The 26,520-nt window shown below is 34.4% G+C and overlaps 1 protein-coding gene across 2 annotated transcripts in view; it reads right to left on the bottom strand.

Annotated features, from left to right (window-relative positions):
- The window catches only part of CEP85L (centrosomal protein 85kDa-like), a 92,064-nt gene that overhangs the window by 52,126 nt on the left and 13,418 nt on the right, over positions 1-26,520 (bottom strand). For both annotated transcript variants that reach the window (XM_012723158.1, XM_004673812.2), the window contains exons 2-3: positions 22,569-22,724; positions 4,414-5,204 (exon numbers count right to left, since the gene is read on the bottom strand). In XM_012723158.1, the coding sequence (XP_012578612.1) occupies positions 4,414-5,204; positions 22,569-22,724 (947 nt within the window). The remainder of the gene's footprint in view (positions 1-4,413; positions 5,205-22,568; positions 22,725-26,520) is intronic.

Here is a 26,520-nt window from a genome sequence, read left to right on the forward strand (position 1 = left end):
TAACAGTAAAAATTTAAATCCCTCCAAAATTAACTAACCCTTTGATTACTTTTTTTGAAATGAACTTTTGCCCCACTACTGTTTATATGATAGGATGTAGCATTTTCTTAGTCAGCCACATAAGTAAACATTATATGCGACTCTACAAATTACAGACCCAGCAATGTTGCGATTATTTGCTTAGTGAATACATCTTCAATTTCCCCTTTGGTCATTTAAAAATATCATCCAATGCCTCATTAAGGAAAAACAGTAAAAATTGGTGTTGAAATATGTATTCACTAAAATGTGGTAATTTGACTCAGTTAAAAATTCACTGTAAAGTGATTTATACCTATGCTGCCATAAACTTAACTTGAAAGAGTTTTAAGATTATTAATACTACAGCAATTGTTAATGTACTAAAGAATGTATACTATACTATGGAATTTGCTAAAATACGGTAGCTAGAAAATTTGAAAAGCTGAATATTTACTGTGATTTATAACGTAAGTAATGCTAACAGAATACTGGAAACACTGTTTTTATAGTTTTTCTGAATCACTGAAATTTAATGGACAACAGGAAATAGTCTTAGCTCACTAATTTTGGGGGAACAGAATAAAAAGGGGTCTCATACTGACAGCAATTTTTAGGTGAAGTCTCACCTATGGGTTGGAGATCCTGAATAACAGCTAAAAAACTTAAAATAACAAGTGACACATTTACTTACTAGAGTTGGTGATTACCCATGTAAAAAAAAGTAACCAAGTTCTATAATAAGATCTTAAAGTAGAAAATTTGAAATGATAAATTATATTCTTTTCCTTACATTGTTTATCTCAACTTGAAACTAGAAACTATGAAGTTATGTGGTTTTTCCTAATAAAACAGTAGTGTTTTTCATTCTGCCTTTAACAGAAATTAAAGCCTTATACAAGAGAATCACAAAACATTGTAAATCAGATTATAATGTAAAAACCCACTCATTTAATAGATTTTATTTTGTTTATGATGATATATAATGGGTAAGATATAAGAAAACAATGTATTAAATGTTTTTAAATAATAAAGACTCAAACACTTTCTACAGGAAATAGATTCTAGTCAATCTTCAGGGCTACTAAAAATTAAATGTTAAAAATGTCTATTGGTTTGGTAAACTCTCCTGTATATCAAAATGAACCTTCCATGAATTTATGAAATTGCTATATAATACACTTATGATTGATATGACCATAAAACAATCTAAGTTGTTCTAATTTTGTCAGTGTTTTCAGCAACTTTCCCCAAATAATGCAGTATCGAGATTTCCTAATACAGACACAAGAGGGCAGATCTACATTAAATAATGAATTTCTTATTACCTAGAAAGTATTTTCCTTTGAGTATTTTCGAGTCTTCTGGCATAGTGAGAAAATGATAAATCTTTAAACGGAAACCTACTTTCTATAGTATCAGCACACTTCAAAATGTCTAAAACTCATATACTTTTATCTGTTAGAAAAGCTAACAGATAAAAAGTCAAATACAGTATTAATTTTTTAACAACGTGTCATGTTATCACAGTGTCTGTATTTTTCAATGCATACTTAACAGCATCTTAAGGAGGAGGAGACAAAATGGTGTAAAAATAAAAGATTATTTTAATCTTTTATTAATCTTCTAATAAAGATTAGAAAATTTATTTTCGGAGAATGTTACAATACTTAAAAAATGCTTTATATTAAAAATGCTTTACATTAGAAATAACTCATTCAAAAAAAGAAATAAAAATTCATTCTGATGTTAAACAAAAACCAAGTTGTTTGACTGTGAAAATTATTACTATTAAATTTTGTAGTTTTTGTTTTATATAAGAGAAACTGTTCAGTAAAATTGTTGCAGCCATTTGGTACAAGTATCTTGACTGATCAAGCATATCTATGATATAAACAATGTCAAAAATTTATCTTCTTTTTAATGACCTCAGCCCAGAACTTACAAACACCCTAAGAAATATAAGAAACAAGAGGGTAAACAACCACTTCCTCACTGCTGTGTGGGAGAGCCATCTTGAGCTTAAAGGATTCCAGTGGATACCATTATGTGCCCTTATACACTTCCCTTACTATCCATCACCCCTACCCCACCAAAAAAAGTACAAGGACATAGCAAGAAATATATTCTTTCCAAAGAAAAGATAATACTTGTTTATTTTCAAACAAGTCAGATAGCTTTTGAAGAAGGTGGGAGAAGAGGGATGATGCTGAACAGAAGAAAGAACCGAAGACAGTGGTGGACATTGCACTTGAAGACCTATTGTCTTCATTCACACAGGAACAACACTACTATACTACCAGCACTGTGTGCTTTAATGGGAAACTATGGTAGAAGGAACACCATGTACATAAAAGTTAGGCTTTCTCAATAATTACTGCGACTGAGGCCTAAAAAGAACAAAAATTCCACAGTACAACATTAACTTTTTGAGGGAGAAAAGGGAGTTTAGACAAGACTGCTTTAGAGCAAACACTCTTGAGAGTTATGAAGTTCTACATAAATCTATGATGGTATTAAGATTGTGACTCTCAGCCAAATTCCTTAGTTGCAAAGTTGTTTTTGTCATTTTGAGAGTTTAACAGTTGTGCCTGAAAAATCACATATGTTCTCACAATTTATCAGATAAGTTCATCTTTATTAAGACTTTTCCCTTTATGTAAAAATTAAACTGAAAGAAAGCCATTTTTTTTTCAAAGAAAGAATAAAGGAACCACTAAGAGTACTTTTAAAATAAAGATCTTATTTGGACAATATCTAAGATTTTAAAATTTTTTGTAATAGTCTAAGAAGGAAATTAGAAGTAGTCCTTTAAATACTGCAATTGTAAATTTTCTTTACCTGGTTTCACCTTTCCACTTAAAAAAAAAAAAGCACTGTGAAGGGCCCCTCCCAAAGAAGGTTAAGTTAGAAAGTAGAATTTTTTTCATGCAATTCGCAATTTTTGTTCATTACTACCCTTTTTTTCTACACTTACCACTGGGAAGAATATTTAAACCAAGTTTTACACAATGCACCCTCTCTACATCGATTTAATATTAAAGAAAACTTTTTTGAAGCAAAAGTTCCTTCAAGCAGTATGAAAATATTTTGTACCTATTCTTTATATTCACCCAATATTCTGACTTTATCATTTTATTGTGGTACCTATTTCAGGCTGGAGCAGAACACTCTGCCCCCTCTGACAACTCCAATTAGGCATAAAAATACCAGGTGGAAAAACAACTACCTGATCCCTGTTTTCCTATAATCATGCGCATTTGAGATCTAAAATATGGTAATATTTGAAAAATTAGCATTGCTATCTTTAAATCACTTGAACAAACAACACAGATCTGGTTAAGTTGATCTTTTCTAATTTGTAATTCAGACATCATAATGATGCTGTCTGGTTATTTGGTTTAAATATACTTAATAAAGGTATAAGCACTGTGTCCAAAAAAAGGAGTCAAAGTAGGCACATGGGTAGGTTAAGGGTTTTCCTATGAATATGGCATAGGTTGTACATGCGTTTCGATACTGTATAAGAGATTTATTTACAGGTTCCTGGATTTCCTTTTCCTTTCATAAAATAATCTGTATTGCTTTTTATTAAGGGTAAAAATGAATCGCAATTTGAAATTTTTATTCTAGAAGTTTCGTAAGTTTGAAAGAATATGTTTCAGAAAATTTTAATTAAAAAATGGATGACAGGACTTAAAAAACAACTCTACAGATATTAGTTTTCCAGTTATAATGAGCTGTAGAAAAGTATCAGGATAAAAACATTTATAAATCTAGAATATTACACATTTACATGGTACCTTAGCAGATACAAACTGTTAAAGTAATATCATAAAATGCTTTCTAAAACTAACAAAAGAACCTGACACTCCATTTATCTTTAAAAAGTAAACATATCTGTTTTTTTAGGCCTCAACACGTAACATTACAAAACTTTTATAAATCACTTCAGTTCCACCTTCTCATCATACAGATGAAGCTCCAAAGATATCACAATAATTCAGGTTCTGAAACTGAAAAGAACTGGAAATAAATTCAAAGCTCATACTCCCAAGCTAATGTTCTATCATTCCAGCTCCTCTGTTTCCATTTAAATTTCCTTAGATTACATGTTTTGCTTTATCTCTAAGTCCATTTAACAAATGAGTAGGAAGTAATAACCACTTAGGTACAAGGCTTAATGTTTTTCATGTTAATTAGTCTCAAATGCTTTTATTTTACCTATGCAATAGTTTTCAGGTTTATAGTATTTACGCTTATTAACCTGCAGAGGAAGGAAAAGGAAAACAATCGGTATCTGTGAACAACACCCAGTCATATGCTCACTGCACGTATGCTACCATGCCCAGAATGTCCACTGGGGGGAAGCAAGCACTAGATTTTGGGCCTTACCTGAACTGGTGTTTCACTTTCTTGTCGAAACTCTTCAATTTGCTGCTGCTGCTGCCAAGGAGCTAAACTGAAAGTGTCATCTGTCGTTCTGCTTTCCAAAGGATTTGTCCGCAACTGCTCTGTAAGCCACATCTGTGTCCTCACAGAAGGCTGAATGGGAACTCCACTGACTGCCTGCTGACCAAGCATTAAATATTTCGGAAGTTCTAAAGTCTCTGAGTTTGTCATACTGGGCTTGCTTTCAGGTAAGGCACTGTATGTCATGTCTACAGTCTGTCTTCTAAGATTGGAGGAACAAGTTCTAAAGTCCTCTTTGTTATAGCTCTCAAATTTGTATTTGTAGTCCAGTATTGATGACCGTTTTTTACTTAGTTCCTTGTCCTCAAGCTTAAGCATCTCCATACTATCATGTAAGCAGCTAGACCCAACTGTTCTCCGTTGTGATGGTAAAGTCTTGCCTCTCTCTATCTTTTCCAAACCACTCCTTGACTCTTCTGTGTGCACAATGCCACCCTGGCTACAGTTACCTGGGGCACTGAGTTTGGATAAAGATGACCATTTCCGGAGAGGCCGTAAGTCCTTCATGTCTAATGGTGAGTCCTGCTCCCCCCTATTGTGGTTCCCCAAGGTTTGCATGAGGCTTGTACTCCATTTTGACCCATCTGATGTCAGTGCTTCCCTGTGTTTGGAAACTGAAGCGCTGGAGTTGGACGGCATGACATGAGCAGTAGGAAGAGTAATCAATGATCGACTAGGCTTGAAAGATAAAGTGCCACTTGATGTTGAATGATCTGCAAAGAGAAATGAATGCCAAATTAATGGGGGAGGGTAGGCAAAATGCCAGGCAAAATCTGAACATGGTCTCTAGCACATTTTTCAGAATTATTTTATCAACATGAGGAATTTTTATACTATTCTTTAAGTTTTTCTGAAACAAATCAAACATACTTTCGAACATGTATTGCCTAAAAATGAACAAATGGCCATTTGCCATCAAATTAACAGATAAAAAATTATGAGAAACAGGCTTAGATCCACCCTATTAAATAGAAGTATTTTGCTTTTAAAAAAAATGTAAAAATTTATTTCCTTACAAAGAGATCTTACTGATCAAAAATGTTATTTTTCTGTTTTTCCTGAACTGTGGGAATCTATAGCAAATCTGAACATTTCAACAATTCTCTAAACTCTTACATTCCCAGTCTCCCTTAATGGCACTATCAGTAATCTATTTCCCAAGTTAGAAATCTTGGTATCTACAACGATCCCTATCTTTCTCTGTACATTCATTAAATTCCCAAATTAAAAATTTTTACTTGTAAAATGATTACAGTTATTGACTTATTAGAGGTCTCTACATCACCATTTTCTATCCACAGGAAAAGTTTTAGTAGGCCCAATGGAAACTCAAAAGATAAATAAGGGCTTCCATGGTCAATGAAGAGGTCATCAAGAGCCAAACTGTCATTAAATACAACAAATCAAAATAAAAGACTATAAATTTTTTTAAGTTAATAGCTTTTCCTTTCAATAGCATTGGGAAATTGTATTTGCCTCCATTCGGTTTTAGGCCTCCAGTCACACTTAAAATAGTAACCAGAGTTCACCTTTTGCAGTCCTCAAAAATATTAAAGCTCATTTTTTTAAAAGCTGTGATAAGGGGAGGCAAGAAGGGTGAACATAACTGGTACACCCTCATGTGCTTTCCCCGGCCTGAACTTCATGAATCATTATCACTGCTTGTTTCACAGGATAAACATAGCATTTCAGGTCATTTAGGGTTAAACATGCACTATATTTTATTTCCAATATCAAATATATTTAGGATTTTAAATTCTGTCATGTCATTTGTGAGTTTGTACCTTGAGGAAAAAAAATCAAAGAAATTAACTTGGAAAATTATTCTCATTTTTGTCAGAGAACATCCGGAAAGGAGACAGCAATTTGAAGTGGCAAGGTAGGGGAGAAGAGTGAAAGGCAATTTTCAGTGTATTCTATATCTCTACATCTCTGATTACTGTTTGACCTCCACTGAAATATATTAACTATTACTTACTGATTTTTTTTTTTTGAAGATTTATTTATTTGCACAAAGAGCTCGGGTGCAGGTCAGAGGTGCAAGGGCTATGAGAGGATTCACCAGAGACAGAGTGAGGAGCAGAACAGGCAGACTGACAAGTACATTACTGAGGGGAGCAATGGGAGGGTCAGGAGAAATCTGCAGTGCATGTGGTCACCTCCCTGGCTGGGAATCGAACTCATGCTGAAGTGGCTTTAGCTTCTTAGTGCTGTGCTTTAACCCATTGCACCACCAGGGATGGCCCTATTTACTGATTTTTATATTGTTTTTAAAAAATGAGAAAAAAAATACTGAGAAAGTCAATAGAAAATTCATTAGGAAAACAAGTCAGATAGACTAATTAAAAAAAAAAATGGAATTTTGGTAGACTTTTGGCCAGAATCTATTCACTTGGAGATAAAAAGCTAAAACCTTTAGGAATGGAGGAATATAAGCAGAAATACATTAGTAGATTTATCATAGTCAAAAGCTTTCCCTCAGCTTCTGCTGAACCTTTTCTACTCAGAAAAATTCCCACATTGTAAGCCTAATCTAGCAAAAGGTAGTTAGTCCTCAAAATTTCCTAGGTACCATGTAAATATGATGCAGATATTCAGAAGCACCTGCACAAGACTTTAGTTTGGAAATGAGTCACCTGAGGAAAAGGGCTCTGTGTGGAGTTACCATTTTTGGCTGGGGCAAGCAACAGCAGAGGCATCATTCTCCAAAAGGTCAGCAGCAGAGAAAGCAAAATTAAGTTCCTGCCCAGAAGAAGCAGCTAGGCAGTTGGTAGCTTCCTCCAGAGCTGCTGGCGCCAAGAGTAACAGTTCTCAGAGTTTATCTGATGCATGTTTACCTAGAAACTTAAACTTGGTTCTCTGAACCTCCTCAAAGTTTCTGTGAGGTACCAAACACCTTTAAACTCTTCATCTATTCAGTCAGCCAGTGAGCTGCTTCTGCTGACTAAAACATTAATTGATCCAAGTATGAATCCACAAGAATAAGGCTCCAAAGAAGAAAAACAAACTTTCCTGTTTATCTGCAGGGTGAAAAAGTTCCCCCGAATATCTTGAAAGGTAGCGATGAAACTGCATCGTGCAAATAATAAAACAATCTGCTAAAGAAAAAAACCTGGCCTTCACTTAGCATGTAACATAGTAGCAGAAAAGTATTCAAAGGAATAATAGGATCAAAACTGTATGCCCAATGTTTAAAGTATATTAAAGCAAAATGAATGGCAATAGAAAGGTAACAGAAGACCATGGTGATCAAAGGGAGAAGGAAAAAGGAAGGATGTGCTACTAAAGGCAAGTTCTAAAATGTCCCAAAAAGTCTAACAGTTGTGCTAATGTACTACAGCATTTTAGCTATTTTTATATGGACATATTTATTTCTTTTTAAAAAAATCAATTCTTTAGACTAACGATTTTAAGGCAAACAGAAGATGAGTTTTATACCTAATTAGAAATTTTCAGTTTTTTACATTTAACATTTCTAGTAACATTTCTGGTATAGTGTAAAGATTAAATGTACTGTTAGTCAGCCTTTTTAGATTAAAATCTTGGGTCTATCCCTAGTAGTTGTAAGTGCTCAAACAGGTTATTACTCCTAAGCATGAGTTACCTCAACCAAAAATTGAAATGACAACAGTGAGGATTCAGTGAAATATATATAAAGGACTCTGAAGAATTCCTGGCATAAAACCAAATTATTAGTTATTATTACACTAATGAAAAGGCTAAAAGTAAATGTCATCTTGAGTGTAACAAAAAAGGCTAAATATCCATACTATACAAAGAGCTCCAACAAATAATTAGCAGCAACCTAATTTTAAAAAGGCAAATCAGTAATCAAATCATCACACAAGACAAAATGTTTTTAAAATGCTCAAATACACTAATTAGAAAAGTGTATTTCCTCTCATATTTATAACATTATTAACAACTGCTAATAAAGGGAACATAAATTGTTAAAGCTGTTGGAGAATGGGTGTACTTTTGTTTAAAACATGCAAATACGTTTGTAAATAGAATATCCATGCATAAGTGTATATAAGTGTGTGTGTGTGTGTATAGATATATATATATATCTTTTCACAAGCAGAGAAAAGATCTTGAGGAATATACCTAAAACTTAGTAAGTGAAGGTAACTCTTGCATAGTAAAAGAGGGATAAAGGAGGCCCTCCCTGGTGGCACGCGGGTTGAAGCACTGCACTAAGGAGCTGAAACCACTTCCGCATGAGTTCGATTCCCGCCTGGCCCGGAGGAGATCCACATGGTGTGGCAGAACTCTCCTGACCTGCCCGCTGCTCCCCTCAGCAGTGTACTTCATCGATCTGCCTGTTCTGCTCCCCACTCTGTCTCTCGTGAAGTCTTTTGCAGCCCCTGAGTCTCTGGCCTGTACCCCAGTTTTGTATGCACAAATAAATAAATCTTAAAAAAAAAAAAAAAAGAGGGATAAAGGAGAAAGATCTTTGACATTTTATTATATGTTATTTTAATTTCTTTTCAAGTAATATAACTTTACTCCTTACTCAAACTTATGCAAAGTTTGTATTTAAAAAAAAAAACTGCTTTTTACTGTAACCACAAGGAGTTTTAAATATTTCAAAGGACACTATTACTAAAGTATAAATAATATATCAAGTGACTGTCTCACTTTTCATGTCACAACTGAAACAGAGATCAGACACAACCAGTGTTGGCTGCCACATTATGTCTTGATAATATGCTCCTTTCCTGTCTACTTTTTCAAGTTTAATACTCCCCAACTGTATAGAAAAATCAAAAATTGATGACAAAGATAAACTGTATGTCACTCTAGTATTTACTACAGAAATTCTGAAAGTAGCTGATATATGCTGTCCACAAAACATTACAATGTCCAGAGCATTTACTCCTAAAAGTTACTTAGCAAAAGTTCTCAAACTTTAGCAACAAGAAATGTGACCTGGGGTCTGGAGTAGAGATGAGGTCCAGAAATGTCATTTTTTAATAAATGTTTCTGCTGTTCTGTTCTCTACCCTCCTCCTGAGTCTGACTCTAGTCCTGAAGCCTTTAAGTATCCCTAAAATGAACTATCACCAGCATCTGAGCACTTGTACAAAACAGATTTAGTCTAGTATTCAGAACTTACCACTGTCAAAACTGAAGATTAAGGTGTAGTTATACAAGTACACATGCACACATCTGCACAACAAACATGAACTAATTAACAAGGATTAAATACCTGATACTATGACACTGTATCTGAGTTGAGTACAGAAAATAATTTTAATATTAAAAATGTTATCTTACCCTAATAAGACATTCAATCATAAATAAATGTGCTTTTTATACTATCTAGTTGTTGTCACAAATTCCAAATGCAAGTTATTATGATGGTTATCTAGTTCACCCATAAGTTGCAGTAAAATCTGAAAGCAGCAGAGGGCGGTCCTTTTAAAATCCAGAGGACATGGACCATACATTCATAGTTTATCAATAGAAGAGTTAATGGTTTCAAACAGATTTCAACTGGTAAGAGAAGGCACCATTATAACCTGATAATGCACCTGAATTACATTTTTGAATTCTGAATAAAATCCCTACTTCTGTTTTACTGTCATATTAATTCTTATCCAGCAAGAGGAGTCTATTGATTCTATGTTCACATTGGTTAAGAACAGTGAGGCTCCTGTGCCCTCTCTCTTGCAAGATCTTCCTCCCCTCCTCCCCTAGGTCTTCTTATAGCAAAAAAGAATTAATTTCAAATACAGCCACATCTATAAGTCTATGTAACAAGAAATCACAAGCCTTTACAATTAAAAAAAAAATTAGACATGGCCTTTCCTGGTGTCGCAGCAGGTTTAAAGCACAGCATTAAGAAGCTAAAGCCACTTTAGTATAAGTTCGATCCCTACCCCAGAGGTGACCCACATAGTGTGGCCATCTGTTGGCCTGCACTGCTCCCCACTCTCACTGCCCATGCACCTCTGTCCTTGTCCCCCAGTTCTGTATGCATAAATAAATCTTTTTTTAAAAAAATTAGACACTATCAAAGAATATACAAATGGTCTTGTGATATAACCCTGTATCAAAAATTTCTGGTTTAAAGTATAATTTTAATATATAATCCTCATCAATATAAAAACACTTCACATTTTTAAACAAAAAAGTTTAAACCTAGCCCAAAGGCAATAATAAAAGTTTTATAACACTATTGTAATTTTTGCTCTTCAAACTGTCATATCAAATCATATCATATTGGAGGAAAATCATTTTTATGCCACATACATCCATTTTTCCAAAAACATTTCTAAGTACTCCCTATGTATTACCTAAATATTTACCTAAATATAGGAGAAAATAAGGAGGAAAAGTTGTGAAACAACCTTCAACACAGAAAGGTCATATGTGATTAAACACAACTAAAATCATATTCAATAGTGAAAAATGTAAAGTTTTGCCTCTAAGACCAGATACAGGGCAAGAATGTTCAATTTAACCACTACTGTTGAACATAATTTTGGAAGTCTCAGCTAGCACAAATAGGGAAGAATGATATAAAAGAAGTCCAAATTAGGAAAGAAAAAGTACAATTAACACTATTTTCAGATTACATAAATGCACAGAAAGATCCTAAGGACTTTCACTGAAAATTTTTTAGAAACAATAAATCAGAATCTGTTGCATTCTTGTACATAACAAACTAGAAAACAAACTAGAAAGCTAGAAAATAATTCCATTTACAAGCACATCAAAATGAATTAAATTCCTAGGAATAAACTTGAGGACATGAAAGACTTATACAACAAAAACTATAAGATAATGTTAAAGCAAGGATCCAAAAAATGAGTTGTTCTCTGTATGTGGATTGGAAGAATAAATGTTGTTAAAATGGACATCATATCCAAAACAATATACAGACTCAAAACAAGCCCTATTAAAGTTTCAACAGCATTCTCAAAGAAATAGAGCCAACATTGCTAAAATTTATATGGGGGTCACAAAATACCACAAATAATCAAAGTAATCCTGAGAAAAAAGAAGAATGATGATACTATCTTTTTAGACTTCAACTATTCTTCAAAGCTATAGTAATCAAAACAGTATGGGATTAGCATTAAAAGACATATAGCCACAATTGTAATAGAGTTGAGGACATAAATATATCCAACTTAAATGCAAATTAACTTAGTAAAAAGGAGCCAAAGTATACAACAGAAAAAGAAGTCCCCTTAACATATGGTGTGGAAAAACTGTACAAGCAAATACAGAAATGTATGCAAGGGCAGATGAGTAGATTAAGAAGATGTGCTATATGCACATAATGGAATACTACTCAATTGTAATAAATAGACGAAATCTTGCCATTTGTGGTAACATGAATGAAACCAGAGTGGTTTATGCTAAGCAAAATAAATCAAGAGAAAGATAAACACCAGATGATTTCACTCTTAAAGTGGAATATAAAGAAACAAAGCAAATAGCAAAACTAAACACCACCCCCCAAAAAAAGCACCCTTGAAAAATGACAGGAGAATTGAGGCTACAGTGGAAGGAATGGTAAGTGGGGAGCAAAAGGGAAATAGGGCTCAATAAACTATAGTGTGGGATTATGTGTTTTTTTGGGTGGGTGTGGTGTGATAACATATATGTAAAGAGGTGTGAACCCCTAAATCATATATGATGTTATAAACCAATGTTACTGCAATTAAAAATATGTAAAGGAATTAAGTTCAAGTATTTCACTGAATAATACAGATTAACAACAAAATTAAGTAGAGATGGGGGGCAAAGGAAAAAGGATTGTTTTGCAAAAAAAAGTAAATAATGTTTTAATACTGCCTTGAAATTATTTGATTTCTCAATTAAAACTGTTATATACTTAACCTTTAACCTACTCTCATATGCAAATGAAGAATTAAAGTGCATAAAGGTTAAATTACTTGACTAAGTACAAATCTCAAAATAGAATCCTGGTCTCCTATTTCTCATTCTAGGGTTTCATCTACTATCCCTCTCTGGGCATCTTTCCGAATGGTTTCTCCTACAAGTACAAGTATCTGAGGCAGTTAGATAAAAGCAGGGCTTTAATAAAGTTAAGACAGACCAGGAGAAGCTCAGCTCTACCATTTGAATAGCTGTATAAAAATGGATATATTACTAATATCCTCTAAATCTTATTTAATCAATAAAAAGATAATTATATTTTACCTTAAAGGGATTCTATAATTTAAAAAATTGTAGAATGTTTAAAACCTCACACTGAAAACTTTTATAATAGATATGTTTATCAATGTTAAGGTGAACTTACCCACGAATTTGCTATAATAACCTGAAAATCAAGTTATTAGAGTATCCATTATCAGGATATTCTCAAAGTCGCAAAAATATTGTATTATTCACCAATGACTGACAACTCATAAAATAAAGGTTTACAGCTTGGAGAATGGTCAAAATATCATTTATCTGTAACAATCATATAAATATCTTATAATGAAATTTACATAGTAAATTTTTAATAAATACTAGAATTATTATAAGTTAAAATGGAGCTCTTGATTTGACTAAAAATGTTTCCAAATGTATGGTGACAAGCAGAGAGGTGATAGCTGAAATAAGACTGCCATGTGCTATAATTTGTACAAAATTGTTTTACCATTTCACCATCTATTTTAGTGTATGTTTTAAATTTTCTGTAAAAAAAAAGTATACATATATATGAGTGTGTGTATATATATATGTATATATATAAGTATATATGTGTGTATATATATGTATATATGTGTATATATGGGTATATATAGAGAAAAAATTAAATATAAGACAAGAGGAGATTTTATGTTAAAGTGAGTTTTTTTTTAAGAAACCATTTGGTAAAGTAAGCTAATAAAATAATCACTGTTAGGGAAAAAAGAAAAGAAAAGAAAAGATAAAAAGGTAAGACCCTGGAAAGCATTTATTATATCCTCCAAATTTAGTGGTTAGCTAGGATTGGCAGAATAAGTCTATTCAAAAATGATAGCTAAGGAGAACATGGCTTCTTTTCAGGTAACAGTAATTTCCTAAAATTGATGTTGCCTAAAAAGACACTTCTCCAAAGAGGAAATGCAGATGGCCAACAGGCATATGAAAAAATGTTCAACATCACTCGTAATAAGGGAGATGCAAATTAAAACCACAATGAGATACCACCTCACCCCAGTGAGAATGGCACATCTTCAAACAGCTAGCAACAACAAATGTTGCCGAGGATGTGGAGAAAAAGGAACTCTCCTGCGTTGCTGGTGGGTGGGAATGCAAACTAGTACAACCACTATGGAAAACTGTTTGGAGGTTCCTCAAACTGCTAAACATGGAGCTTCCCTACGACCCAGCAATCCCACTCCTAGGTATCTATCCAAAGACACAAAAACACTGATTGAAAAAGATATGTGTACCCCCATGTTTATTGCTGCTTTATTTACAATTGGAAAAACATGGAAGCAGCCCAAATGCACAAAAGTAGATAACTGGATTAGAAAGATGTGGTACATATATACAATGGAATATTACTCAGCAACCAAAAAAGAGAAACACATGTCTTTTGCAGCAACTTGGATGGAGCTGGAAAAGATCATGCTTAGTGAGATAAGCCAGAAAGAGAAAGAAAAATACTGGGTGGTTTCACTCATAGCAGGAGTGTAATGGACCAGGCGAGAAAATAACAAAAATAATGAACAACTATAGACCAGAGACATTCTGTGGGGGTGGAGTGGGGAATGGGATCAAAAACGGGGAGTGGGGGAAGGGAGGGAAATGTACGGGACTATGGTGGTGGCACAGGGGTGATTTGGTTATGGGAAACCCGCGGGGATTACAATCGAGATGGAAAAAAAAAAATGTGCAAAATGATGTAAAAATAAACTTTGTAATAAAAAAAAGAAACTATAAAAAAAACCTGATGTTGCTATATAGACAATTCTATATACTAAATGTACTAAATTATATAAATACTCTATGTATTAAATATAGTAAAAGCCACTGAAATTGCACGCTTTAAATGAGTAAACTGCATGGTATATTAGTTATGTATCAGTCAAGTTTTTTAAAAAGGATGTATGGTTGTCATCTCCTGCATCATGTCATTTTCTCCCTTCCACCATCTCTTTTTGTGGACATATCACCTATTTATAACTCAAGTCAACTCCAGCTCTGCTTTCCTCTGATCAATGCTCAGAATGTTCTTTCACCTTCCAGTACTTTTTTAAAGTATTCATTTTCAGCAGAGGCAAAGAATTGCCTCTTAGTCGATATCACAATTTCTTTATCCAATCCCAGAATGATAGACATTTGTGTGCAGAGTTTTGCTATAACAAACAATGCCAGGATGACCCCTTATGCCAGTATATGTACCAAAATACAATTTTTAATTATAAAATTGCTAGTCAAATGAAGTGCATTTAAAATTTTACCTGACATTTTCAAGTTGCCCTAAGGGGTTACAACTTACATTTTGATATACTTAATACATGACAAAACCAAAATAAGCCAACAATTATGAAGTTAGGTAGGAGCCACCTCCCAGTCTCTGACCATGCTCGTCTATCAGCCTGCACTAATGTCCTCCAGAACTTCTGTCCTGCTGCTCCTACTCACAGGGCTCAGTTTAAACATTTCTCCCAAGACCTGCCTATCCAGTGGATTTAGGTAGATCCCCTTCTCTTTGTGTCTAGTCCATCATACTACTCTTATGACAATTATTTTCTGTCTACTCCACTGAACTAGTAACAGAGAAGATATCTCTTAAATTGTAATCCTTAATACAGTAGAAGATGAAATAACACCTTAGAAGGCCTTAATTTTTTCAGAAGGTGAAAACAATATACCAAATAAATGGTAATGCTCTGATTTTCCTTCCTTTCAGACAGGCACAGAAGAACACAAAATTATATTATTCAGAAGTTCTATTTCTTAGTTAAGTAAAAGCAACTAGCTAATGAATATATGATTAAACTGAAGTTCATTTTACCAACCCTGCTTATTAATTATCTCCAAATAAAAGTAGCAGTTAGGATTTATCAAAGAAAAACTTATTTAGCTCTACACTAAGTTGAATCTCTTCTTTTTTCTTGCTGCTGTTACTGCTTATTTCATGACCATAAACTTAACTGTAAGCCAGTTAACTTGGAAGAGGATAAGGAAAACATAGAACCCAAATAAATATAGAGACGACATAAAAATTGTGAGCTATTTCGAGCATGTGGGGATGAAGGGACCCCTTCCTGAGCGACAGAGAGGGAATGCCCTTGGTGATTAAGCCAAAGAACAAATCAAATTTATCAAACTTGTCTAGAGTCAGCAATGGTCTCTCCTTGTTGGCCTTGCCATTCCTGGACCCAGCATCCTCAACGGCTTCCACCATATTGGTGCCTTCTTCACCCTGTCAGAGATCACTTTAATCCCACTGCTCAGTCTGGCAATGCAGGTAAAAACTGGGGGCCATTTTCACTGGGTCCAGCATTCGCCACTGACAGCATACCGGGACTTGTATGCATCAGGGTAAAATTCTCATTATCATTCTCCCATAAATGGGCCTGCTGCCAGTGTCATTATGATGTGTGGTATCACAACACTGACACATAAGCCCTAGAAAATTTCAGTGAAAGCAGAAACCTTTATGATCAAATCCTTTCTACCCGTTGGAACTCTGTCTGCAAACATCTCAAAGGCGTCCAAGGGATCTCTGCTGACAGGCTGATAAAGTGGGCTCACCGAGGCTGCACAACACAAGAGGGCCAATCTGTAGCTTTACTTAAAAAATTATATGAAAATGCTTGAAAACTGGTCCCAAACAGACTGTAACAAGTTCAGGTCTAAAAAGATAAAAGGTAATAAAGGGGAAGAAGACTGTCATATAAAAGGATACAGGGCCAAACCTAAGCAAAAAGCTGTTTCTTTTTTATACTTACTTTTATCTATTTATTTGTTACACCTCAGGTTCCTTACTTCCAGTTCCTCTTGCTTCTCCTTTAGTCACTCAACCCTTGCACCACACAGCAAAGTATGCTCTACACAAGTCCTGCCTCAAAAAACAACTCCCTCTCAAGCTATTTTCTACAACAACAGCAGCTACATTTACATGGCTTTGGGGCTCAGCAAAGAAAATGTAGAAAAAAATAGTGCTCTGCTAGTGTGTTTGTTTTAATTTGTAGATACATTTACCCTTATGTCACAAACCTATTTCTTACTAACCTAGAATGTGACACCCCATGAGCAATTTACCACAACTAAATAGTGGTGCACTAATGTTAAATTAACTTCTTGTTTAAGCTAGCCCTTACTTGGCATTATTTAAAATCTCAAAATACTCTGGCTAAAAGTAAACCACTCACTGGTAATCTTAGAATACTTTTCTGTACTAAAGTCCTTTCCCATATTCTGATGTAATCTCCATTTTGAACTCTTCAATTCTGCAACTTCTAAAACATGGTTAAGTATTCAGTAAATATTTATTGAGTAAATAAATGAATGAACATGCAAAAAGCCCCAGGTTAAAGAGGAAAGAATACCTCTTTTTAGAAATCATTTACAAAATACAGTATTTGTAATTCACATTTATATTCTGCATTCTGTTTATGCTACATATGTATGAATAGGTTTTTAAAGAATTATAACATTAACACAAAAAAGAATCCAAGCTATTTTCAGACAACTAGTAGGCTACTTCAAGGATTCTGCAGTGCCCAAATGGTAACCACTTTAAAGATGTTATCATCAAACACTAAAGAGCACCTTAGGTTGGAGAAATGGAATTCTCACTAGAAAGTATTATTCAGTTTGTTTAAAGTTTGATGATCCACTTCACAGGTGTACTGTTTACTTAAAAATAATGTACCACAAAATTTAAATAAAAATTATCCCATGTAGTTTGATCTATACTCCCAAAAATTAAATTTGCATTCAGTATATGAAGGAACACCTATTCAATTATAACTATTTTATAGAAAAGCAAAAAAAAAAAGGTGTATCAGGATTCAAAATTATGATGGGTAAATATTTCAATTACCTAAGTATATGCCATTAATTAAAAAGAAAAAAAAAAGCCAAAATTAAAAAGCCAAAGTTGAGAAGCTTGAACAAGATAAACTCTTTGATTCTAAATACTTAATTTCCAACCATACGAAAGACTGGTGCAATCATACTTGCCCACCTGGGATAACTCAACTTCATGTTACCTACCTGGTCTAAGAGAAATCCATGCTTTGACACTCTCAATCTGGGACCTCCTTTATTTAGGCAAATGTTCCGCATGCCAGCTGAAGGCCTTTGCCCTAGACCCAACAGGAATTTTCTAGCAGGAACTACTGACATTATTCCTTTTTGCTATTCCTCAATTGAATAAGAAGTCTTCAGAATTTCAGAAATTTTCCAATCTAAAATCTTTCCTAACCCAAACCTTTACACCCTACCACACCCATCTTTACTTTCTCTTTGCCAAGGAGACCAGTAATCCCACTGCAATGAAGTTCTTAACCATGTCAAAATGCAAAAAGGAGTATGCTTTCAGTAGCCCCAGAATGACAAAACATAATTTACTGTAGACATAATGCTAATGATATAAATGTCTATAATATTATATTAAGTGGATTGATAGGAGCTATTTTGAGAAGTAAATATTACTTCTATTGAGAAACATACACACACACACACACAAAATATTTGAAAGTTAACTCTTTACAAGTCACAGGCTACCAGTACTAGTATGTCCATTTTTCCAACAGAAATAGAATTCAGTTGCATATGTAACTTTTCAGTTTAGTAGCCAAATCAAAAAATAAAATAAACTATTTCATTTTACTTAACCCACTATATCTAATATCTCAGCATATAATCAGACAATATTGATAACATATTTTACATTCACTTGTTACATAAAGTATTTGAAATTCGATGTGCATTTTACATTTCAATTTGGACCAGGCACAAATCAACTATTCACATAGCAACGAGTTACTAGTGGCTTCTACACTGTTGATTCCTATAAATTAGCTCAAATATCTTCAGAAAGGGATTGACAGTAACTGATGATAGTTGTAGGTATGTACATTATATCAAATAGTATAAATAAAGGCATAAGAGATAACTCAAGTTTTGCTAATATCCAAGCTTTTGTAATATGTAAAACATGCAGCTATTCAATATGTACACTGAGGTTTTCACAGTTATCAGTCTTAAGAATTCAAGTGAATGAAGGATAAAGCCATAACATAGATTTATAAGGTGTAAGCCTATACTCCTAAACTATATATAGTATTGTAAAGTAACTATCTCAATAAATATTTTTTTAATTCAAATGCATTCACACATTTTACCTAAAAATTGTTAAAAAGTAACCAAAATTCTGGGAGTAAAGACAACTCCCAATTGTGACTTGCTACTCCCACAATACTACTTAAATGATGAGTCACAATACCACTTAGCAGACTCCAAATAGCTGAATTCTACATCAGCAACAGCGAAATTCAGGAGTAAGCTGTCAATATATTATTAAAATTCTTCCAAAGGCTCAGAAACTGGCAGTGCCAGACTTGACAGGTTTCTCCATTGTAAGGTAATTTATTCCCCTCTCTAGATTCTATTCTCTGGAAGGAAGTTAGACAGGGAGGATTAAACTCCACCTTCTGGTAAAGGAAATATCTAAATTTAACACTGGAAATCATTCATTATTTTTTTTCCTATTTATTCAAAGAATTTTAGTATTCTCTCTTATTCTCCTGGTCATCATCAGGCTGTTTTACACTTTGTTCTTAACTTCCCCCACCACCCCTTCCCTAACTTTTGGTAGAACTTCAACAAAGTTCAAGAAGAGTGTTCAATGTGCTCTATTAACCTGGAAATGTGTTTGAATCCCTTTCTAAGATGGTACATACATAGCTGCCTAATTATTTTAAATGGACAGACAGTAAAATATTCAACCATTTCTTACTGATAAACACTTAAAAGTTATTTTCTAATTTTTCATTGAATATTTTGAACATACTATATTTGTTGGCTGTGTACAAAGGAGACAAAGTTATACACATTTTACCTAAGTTATTTTAAGTAAGTAATTTAATCTCTGAGTATCACTTTCTTTCCCCAGAAGGTTGCTGTGAAGATTTTATGAGCTACCATGTATGAGTCCTAGAACTAAAGTTAGTTCAGTAATGTCACAAAATACAAGCTAAACATACAAAGTCAACTGTAGTTTTATATATTAACATAACACATTGACACCAAAATTGGTAGTATAATTTATAAAAACTCCCTCCAAAATAAAATATTTATCTATAAATCTAACAAATATGTATGGAACATGTACATTGAAAACTATTCAGTACTGGTGAATAAAAAAATTAAATAAGGGCCCTTCCTGATGGCACAGTGGGTTAAAGCATAGCATTAAGAAGCTAAAGCCAATTCAGCATGAGTTTAATCCCCGCCCCAGAGGTGACCCACAGGGCATGGCAGACCTCTCCTGAACCACCTGCTGCTCCCCTCAGCAGTGTACTTTGACTATGTGCCTGTTCTGCTCCCCACTGTCTCTGGTGAATCTTTTCATGGCCCTCTGGCCTGTACGCTAGTTCTGTATGCAGAAATAAATAAATCTTAAAAAAAAATTAAATAAATGGAGAAACAATGGAGACTAAAAGACTCAACAGAATAAACATGTCAAATTCTCCCTAAACTGATATACAAATTAAATTTCCAGTTAGATTTTTTTTTTTTTTGTAGATACAGACAAAATGATTCTAGAAAACTAAAGGAATTGTAATAGGTACTTTTACACAACTTTGGGGGAAAAAATAATGTGGGAATAATTACAATACCTAATCTTAAGACTTACTAGGCAAAACAATCTTGGCCTTACATTGGGCAGTAAGAATTAAGCATATTTTAGTTTTGCAGACACTGTACATTCCAGGAAAGACATGGCCCTTGTTTGAGTCCCAGAGGTAATCTCTAACCTTTGGAAAATCCGTCTAATAAGAGTATCATTGTTTATCTGGGGACCTAAGGTAACATCATATAGTGTATGATAATAATGTGACTTAAGGAAGAGGGGTCATTGCATATGAGATCAGCTTATCTTTCAGGGCTCAGAAAGTAAAGTCATCCACGGAGACAGATAACCATACCAACATAACTATCTCATAATAAAAATGCTGGCACCATGGATCAGGTAACCTTTCCTGGTTAGCAATATTCTATATTTGCAGTAATGCATCATCACTGGAACTAATAACTGGCAGCTAACTCCACTGGGAAAGAACAGTTGTAAGTATGGACTTGGTGTCCCCTACATTCTGCCCTTGACTTCTTTTTCAACAATTTCATTTATATCCTTTTGCAATAACAAACCATAACTGCTGGCATAATAGCTTTTCTGAATCCTGTGATTCTTTCTGGCAAATCATTAAGGCTAAAATTGGCTTAGGGATGACAGAACATACACATTTTATTTAAAAATTATCTCACAATGGATTATGGATTTAAATGCATAAAAGATGAAATGATAAAACTTTCAGAAAAAAAATGAAAAAAAATTTCAAGATTTAAGTCTAGGTAAGGACTTTTTAGATTTGACCTTCCAAAGGATGACACATAAGGGAAATCTAATACACTAAACTTTATCAAATTTAAGATTTTCTGCACTGCAAAAAAATGGAAGTATGAAAACATAAAGTACAGAATGAAAGAAAATATTTGCAGACCACATAGCAAAAAAAAAGGATTAGCATCTAAAATATACAAAGAACTCACAAAACCCAAGAGTAGAAAAGGAAATCATCCAGTTACAACATGGGCAAACAACATGATGAGACATTTCACACACAAAAAAAGAAGATGACAGCATGTGGGAAAAAATGTTCATTATTATTGTACTTTAAGGAAATGAAATTAAAATGCTCTTTGTATGGCTAAAATTTAAAATCCACCAAATGCTGGCAAGGATAAAGAGAAAACTGGATCTCTTGTCCCAATCCATTTCCACTGCTGATAAAAATGTTGTATAAATACTGACAGTGTCATTAAAAACTAAACATGTAACTACCATATGACCATCAGGGCATTACCCCAGAGAAATGAGGATAAATATTCACACCAAAACTTCTACAAGAATGTTTATAGCAGCTTTATTCTAAATAGTAAAAAAAAATACATAAAATTTAGAGGTCTTTCCAGTGGGTAAGTGAATAGCAAGCAAAATGCAATCTACCCAGTACCTCCACTGCACTCCTCATTCAGAGAAAAAATGAACTACTGATACATACAACAACTTGGATGCAGGGAATAAAACCAATCCCAACAGGCTAGAAACTATTTGAATCTCTTTATAGAGCATTCTTTTTTTTTTTTTTTAAATATTTATTTATTTGTGCATACAGAACTGGGCCTGGGGTACAGGCCAGAGACTCAGGGGTGGTGAGAGGCTTCACCAGAGACAGAGTGTGGAGCAGAACAGGCAGATCGACGAAGTACACTGCTGAGGGGAGCAGAGGGCGGGTCAGGAGAGGTCTGCCACACCATGTGGTCACCTCCGGGGCAGGCGGGAATCGAACTCATGCGGAAGTGGATTCAGCTTCTTAGTGCAGTGCTTCAACCCGCTGCGCCACCAGGGAGGGCCTATAGAGCATTCTTAAAATTATAAAAGTTAACAGAAATAGAGAAAAGATGTGGTTTTCAAGAGTTAGGGTGGGGCAAGGAGGAAGATGTGGGCATGCAGTATGCTATGCTGACAGAAATGGGTCTTGATTACATTATGTCAATATTCATCCTTGTGACACTGTACTGTAGTATTACCAAGGGGCAGAGACTACTGAAGGATACATACAATCTCTTAAAATTGCAAGTGAATCTACAATTATGTCATAATAAGTAGTTTAGTTAAAAAAGTAAATGGACGAAAATCAACTGTGGTGAAAATGGCAATTTTACTTCACATATAGCAACAGTGAATATTATTAAATATTTATTTACTGCTTTATAATTGTTTTTCATTTAGAGCAATAAATAGTCCCTTTAAATGCTGTCAATCACAGCCACTCTCTAAAGATTTACTTCCAGACACGAAGAATTTTGACTCACCTTCCACACTGTCAGAACAGGAAGTTCCAATGCCAGTGTCTCCACTGTCAGAAGCTATACTATGTCTCCTGATATTTCGATGATTGGATGTAACAGTTGTGGCCTGCCACAATGATTCATTACCAGGTAACCATGTTGATATAGAATAATCTGGGCCTACAAAGGAAAACAGAAAAGTTATAGCATTCTAATATTCATGAGTACTTAGAAATCTTTCTTGAACTTGTGAAAACACACACACAAGAATTCAATGCAGATTAGTGGCGTCCTCTGGCTGAAAACTTCTGTTTTTTTTCTGCTTCTGCGTCTTGAACACACTGCTGTCTACTTTAAATGGTAAATTTATCATTATCTAGAAATGTCAGCATTCATTTGGGATCCCATGTATAAGCATTAACAGAGACTCAAGGCTCAGGGAAATGCTGATAGAATACTAATCTTGCATTATAAATAGACTGCATTCCTGGAAGATCAAAAGACCTGCTTTTTTCTCTACTAGATTCTAATCACTCAAAACTGTTAGTTATTTTGAGTTGTTCTGATTTTTTTTAGTTATCTTACGGTTAAAATTCAACAGCACAGAGTCATTCTCTTAGTTCAATCAACCCTTAGAGTTACACTGGATCTTCTTTTTTCAGCTAATACATATCATTCAGTATTCTCAATTATTTATTTTCACTTATCCTGCCCATTTTTTCTTAATTTTACTTGCCCTTTCTGATTTATCCAGCATTTTACTTTTTTTTTCATTTCATTCTTTTATTGTTTACGAAAGGTTCCTCAAAGGACATATTCATGGACTACTGCTAGTCTGTGGACTATTATTAGTTCATGAGAACTAAGTGCAGAACCATAAAATTAGCATTTAGAAACCTTTACAGTAAGTTTGAAAGAACAATTTTAAATCTTGAATTCTATATAAAAGCTTAAGAAACACATTTTTATTGATGTTGATCACTGTAATTTTCAGATTAGATCCTATAGATTGTCAGAGTTAACAAGCTCTGTACATGAATTTTGGGCTTTCACTTCAGTGACATTCTTACAATATTAATAAGTATACACTACAGATTATTGTATATTTTCAGTGCCCCACTTACCTTTTATAAGCAAACTGTAATTGCTTCTAACTTAAGAGCAAATAAATGAATGACTTACTAAGCAGTTATCATCTTGTGAATCAAGACAGTGTTACAGAAGTATTGCGACTCCTATTGAAAATGGCATGCAAGTAGTGCCTTCTATCACTTTAAATATAAGGTTCACAAAGTTACAAATATTCCATATAATCAACTTCACCATTTTTCCACTTTTAAGAACTGCCATTCTCTGTATTAATATTCCAGTCAAAATAAGCAGGCTAACAATATAACTAGTCCTGTAGTTATTTTCTCCCACATAAACCCCTACCTTAAAGAATTTATTTTAATAAATCATTATGGCATAGTTATATTACTTTGAATTGTGTTTATATATAATTTATAAATTAAATTTCTTTGGGTTTTGTAGATACCTTACAACTATAAATAACATTTAAAAGCATATATATTTAACTGAACTCAAGATTTAAACATACTTGTCAAAACTATCCTCCTACCCACATGGAGGTCCAAATCAGCCACGTAAAACTTTGTAAGTTCTAAGACTCTCACAGAATGGAACTTACTTTAACTCAATTGAATAAACACTCACCCGGGAAATACCAGGTAAAATCAAACTCTTTGTTTATAGGTAATACACTGTTTTGAGTAGTGCATAGAGTTACTTCATCCTTATCTCTTCTCTATTTACTGAATGCTCAGGAATAAAAAATATATTTCTAAAAAATACATATGACTAAAAAATATATTTCTCACATTGGAAATAGAGGAAGTATAACCTCAAATAAGTAATCTATTTTTTTCTTTTTAAAACTGGAAGAAATGCATATAATATTGTCTTTCATAAAATATTAATATATCTGTAATTATACCTAAAAGACTAATCTTATTTAATTTTTAATGACAACACTAAGAAAAAGAACAGCATACCTATATTATATAAAACAATGAATTTATAATATAAATCATAAGTACAAATTAGTGTTTGTAATGCAAGTCATCACTCAAATGGATTAAAACCAACCTTACTAGATAAAAGAGAACACAAGGAAAATAAAGGTACATTTACCCTTAAATAAGCTGGACCAGATCTCCACTTAAAATTTCTCAGGTGAACTAGTACAATGTACTTTAGAACAAAGTTCAGATGGTGGCCTTTTAGTGCCCGAAAAGCCATTAGGCTTATCAATAGAAGTCAATGAACAACTACATTAAAAAGTAATATATCTGGCCCTCCCTGGTGGCTCAGCAAGTTAAAGCACAGCACTGAGAATCTAAAGCCGCTTCTGCATGAGTTCGATTCCCGCCTTCCCCGGAGGTGACCACATGGCGTGGCAGACCTCTCCTGACCCGCCCTCTGCTCCCCTCAGCAGTGTACTTCGTTGATCTACCTGTTCTGCTCCCCACTCTGTCTCTGGTGAAGCCACTCGCCGCTCCTGAGCCTCTGGCCTGTACCCCAGTTCTGTATGCAAAAATAAATAAATCTTTAAAAAAAAAAAAAAGTAATATATCTCCAGACTACAACAAAAAACAGAAAAAAATATTTTCTTTTTCTTACATCCCATAGCTCTAAATCCATTTCTGAGCCTCTTCAGTTCTCTTCACAAGTGCTGACTGAACTAGTTTTTCTCCATCCCCACCTTCACAGGTCGTATCTTTTGGCTGGACTGCTACAAGATCTCCTGCTGCAGAAACTACCCAAGCTAGCCTCAGACCTACAGTTAACAGTGTGATCTCCATAAAAAGGGGCGTTCCAGGTTCTCAGCCCCACCTAAGATAGGGTGGAGCCAGAAAGGACTTGGGAGAGAAGACTTGGAAGAAATACATGGAACAGGGAGACAAGTAAAGAAGCCATGCTCCCTTCCCCACCTTGGACTTGTACTAGAGACATGGGGACATGGCAGGAGACACTTGAAAGAGATGTGAGAGACCTCAAAGAAGCTGGCGATGCAGCCTCCATAATCTTGTACTGTCTTTTCCTTCCAGACTTGCCTGGCCCCTTGTGCTCCTTTCTTAGGGTTCCCAGCCAGAAGGGGCGTTGGTCTGTGGCAGTCTTTCAGTCCTCAGGGCCCCATTTTGGGCAAACCCTGTTTGGACTGGACACTGCCCCACAGGGAATGAATGGCCTTGGGCGCTTCATTTGGAAACTATATTCTTTCTCTTCCCTTTATTGCACACTAATTCTATTAAAGTTCTTTTCTATTTGCCCTTATGTGTGGTAGATGGCAGGCCCATTTAGAGCATACAGCTTTGGGAGTTTTAGGGTGCTACTCCTCATTCTGCCCACTAACACTACTATCAGAATTATCTTCTTGTAATAAAATATATCTATGTCTTGTAATAAAATATATCTTGTAATAAAATATATCTTTGTTTCCATGGAATACTGTATAGATTCCTTACAGGGTATTAAGTAAAACTCAAAACACCTTAAGTTTGGCAGTTATTTGTAACTTAGCAACCTCATGTTCTAATAACCTTGTAATCCCTAGTCTTCCCCATCCTGGCTCTCCTACAAACACTAGCACATATACTTAATAACTGCCTCCTAATAGATCAGGTTCTTTCATGATTCCAAGCTACTTTTCTTCTCTACAAGCTTCAGCTCAGAATTAACTTGATCTAAATGTTTTCTCTCATTTCTCAAAGTGGTATTAAATAAATTCAATTTTGTACTCTCCTATCTTTGAAAATTCCTTAAAAACATTTACTAGGGGCCCTCCCTGGTGGCGCAGCGGGTTGAAGCACAGCACTGAGAATCTAAAGCCGCTTCCGCATGAGTTCGACTCCTGCCTGCCCTGGAGGTGACCACATGGCGTGGCAGACCTCTCCTGACCCGCCCGCTGCTCCCC

This window comes from Condylura cristata, unplaced genomic scaffold, assembly GCF_000260355.1.
Source record: "Condylura cristata isolate star-nosed mole 26May11 unplaced genomic scaffold, ConCri1.0 scaffold00001, whole genome shotgun sequence".
Lineage (NCBI taxonomy): Eukaryota > Metazoa > Chordata > Mammalia > Eulipotyphla > Talpidae > Condylura > Condylura cristata.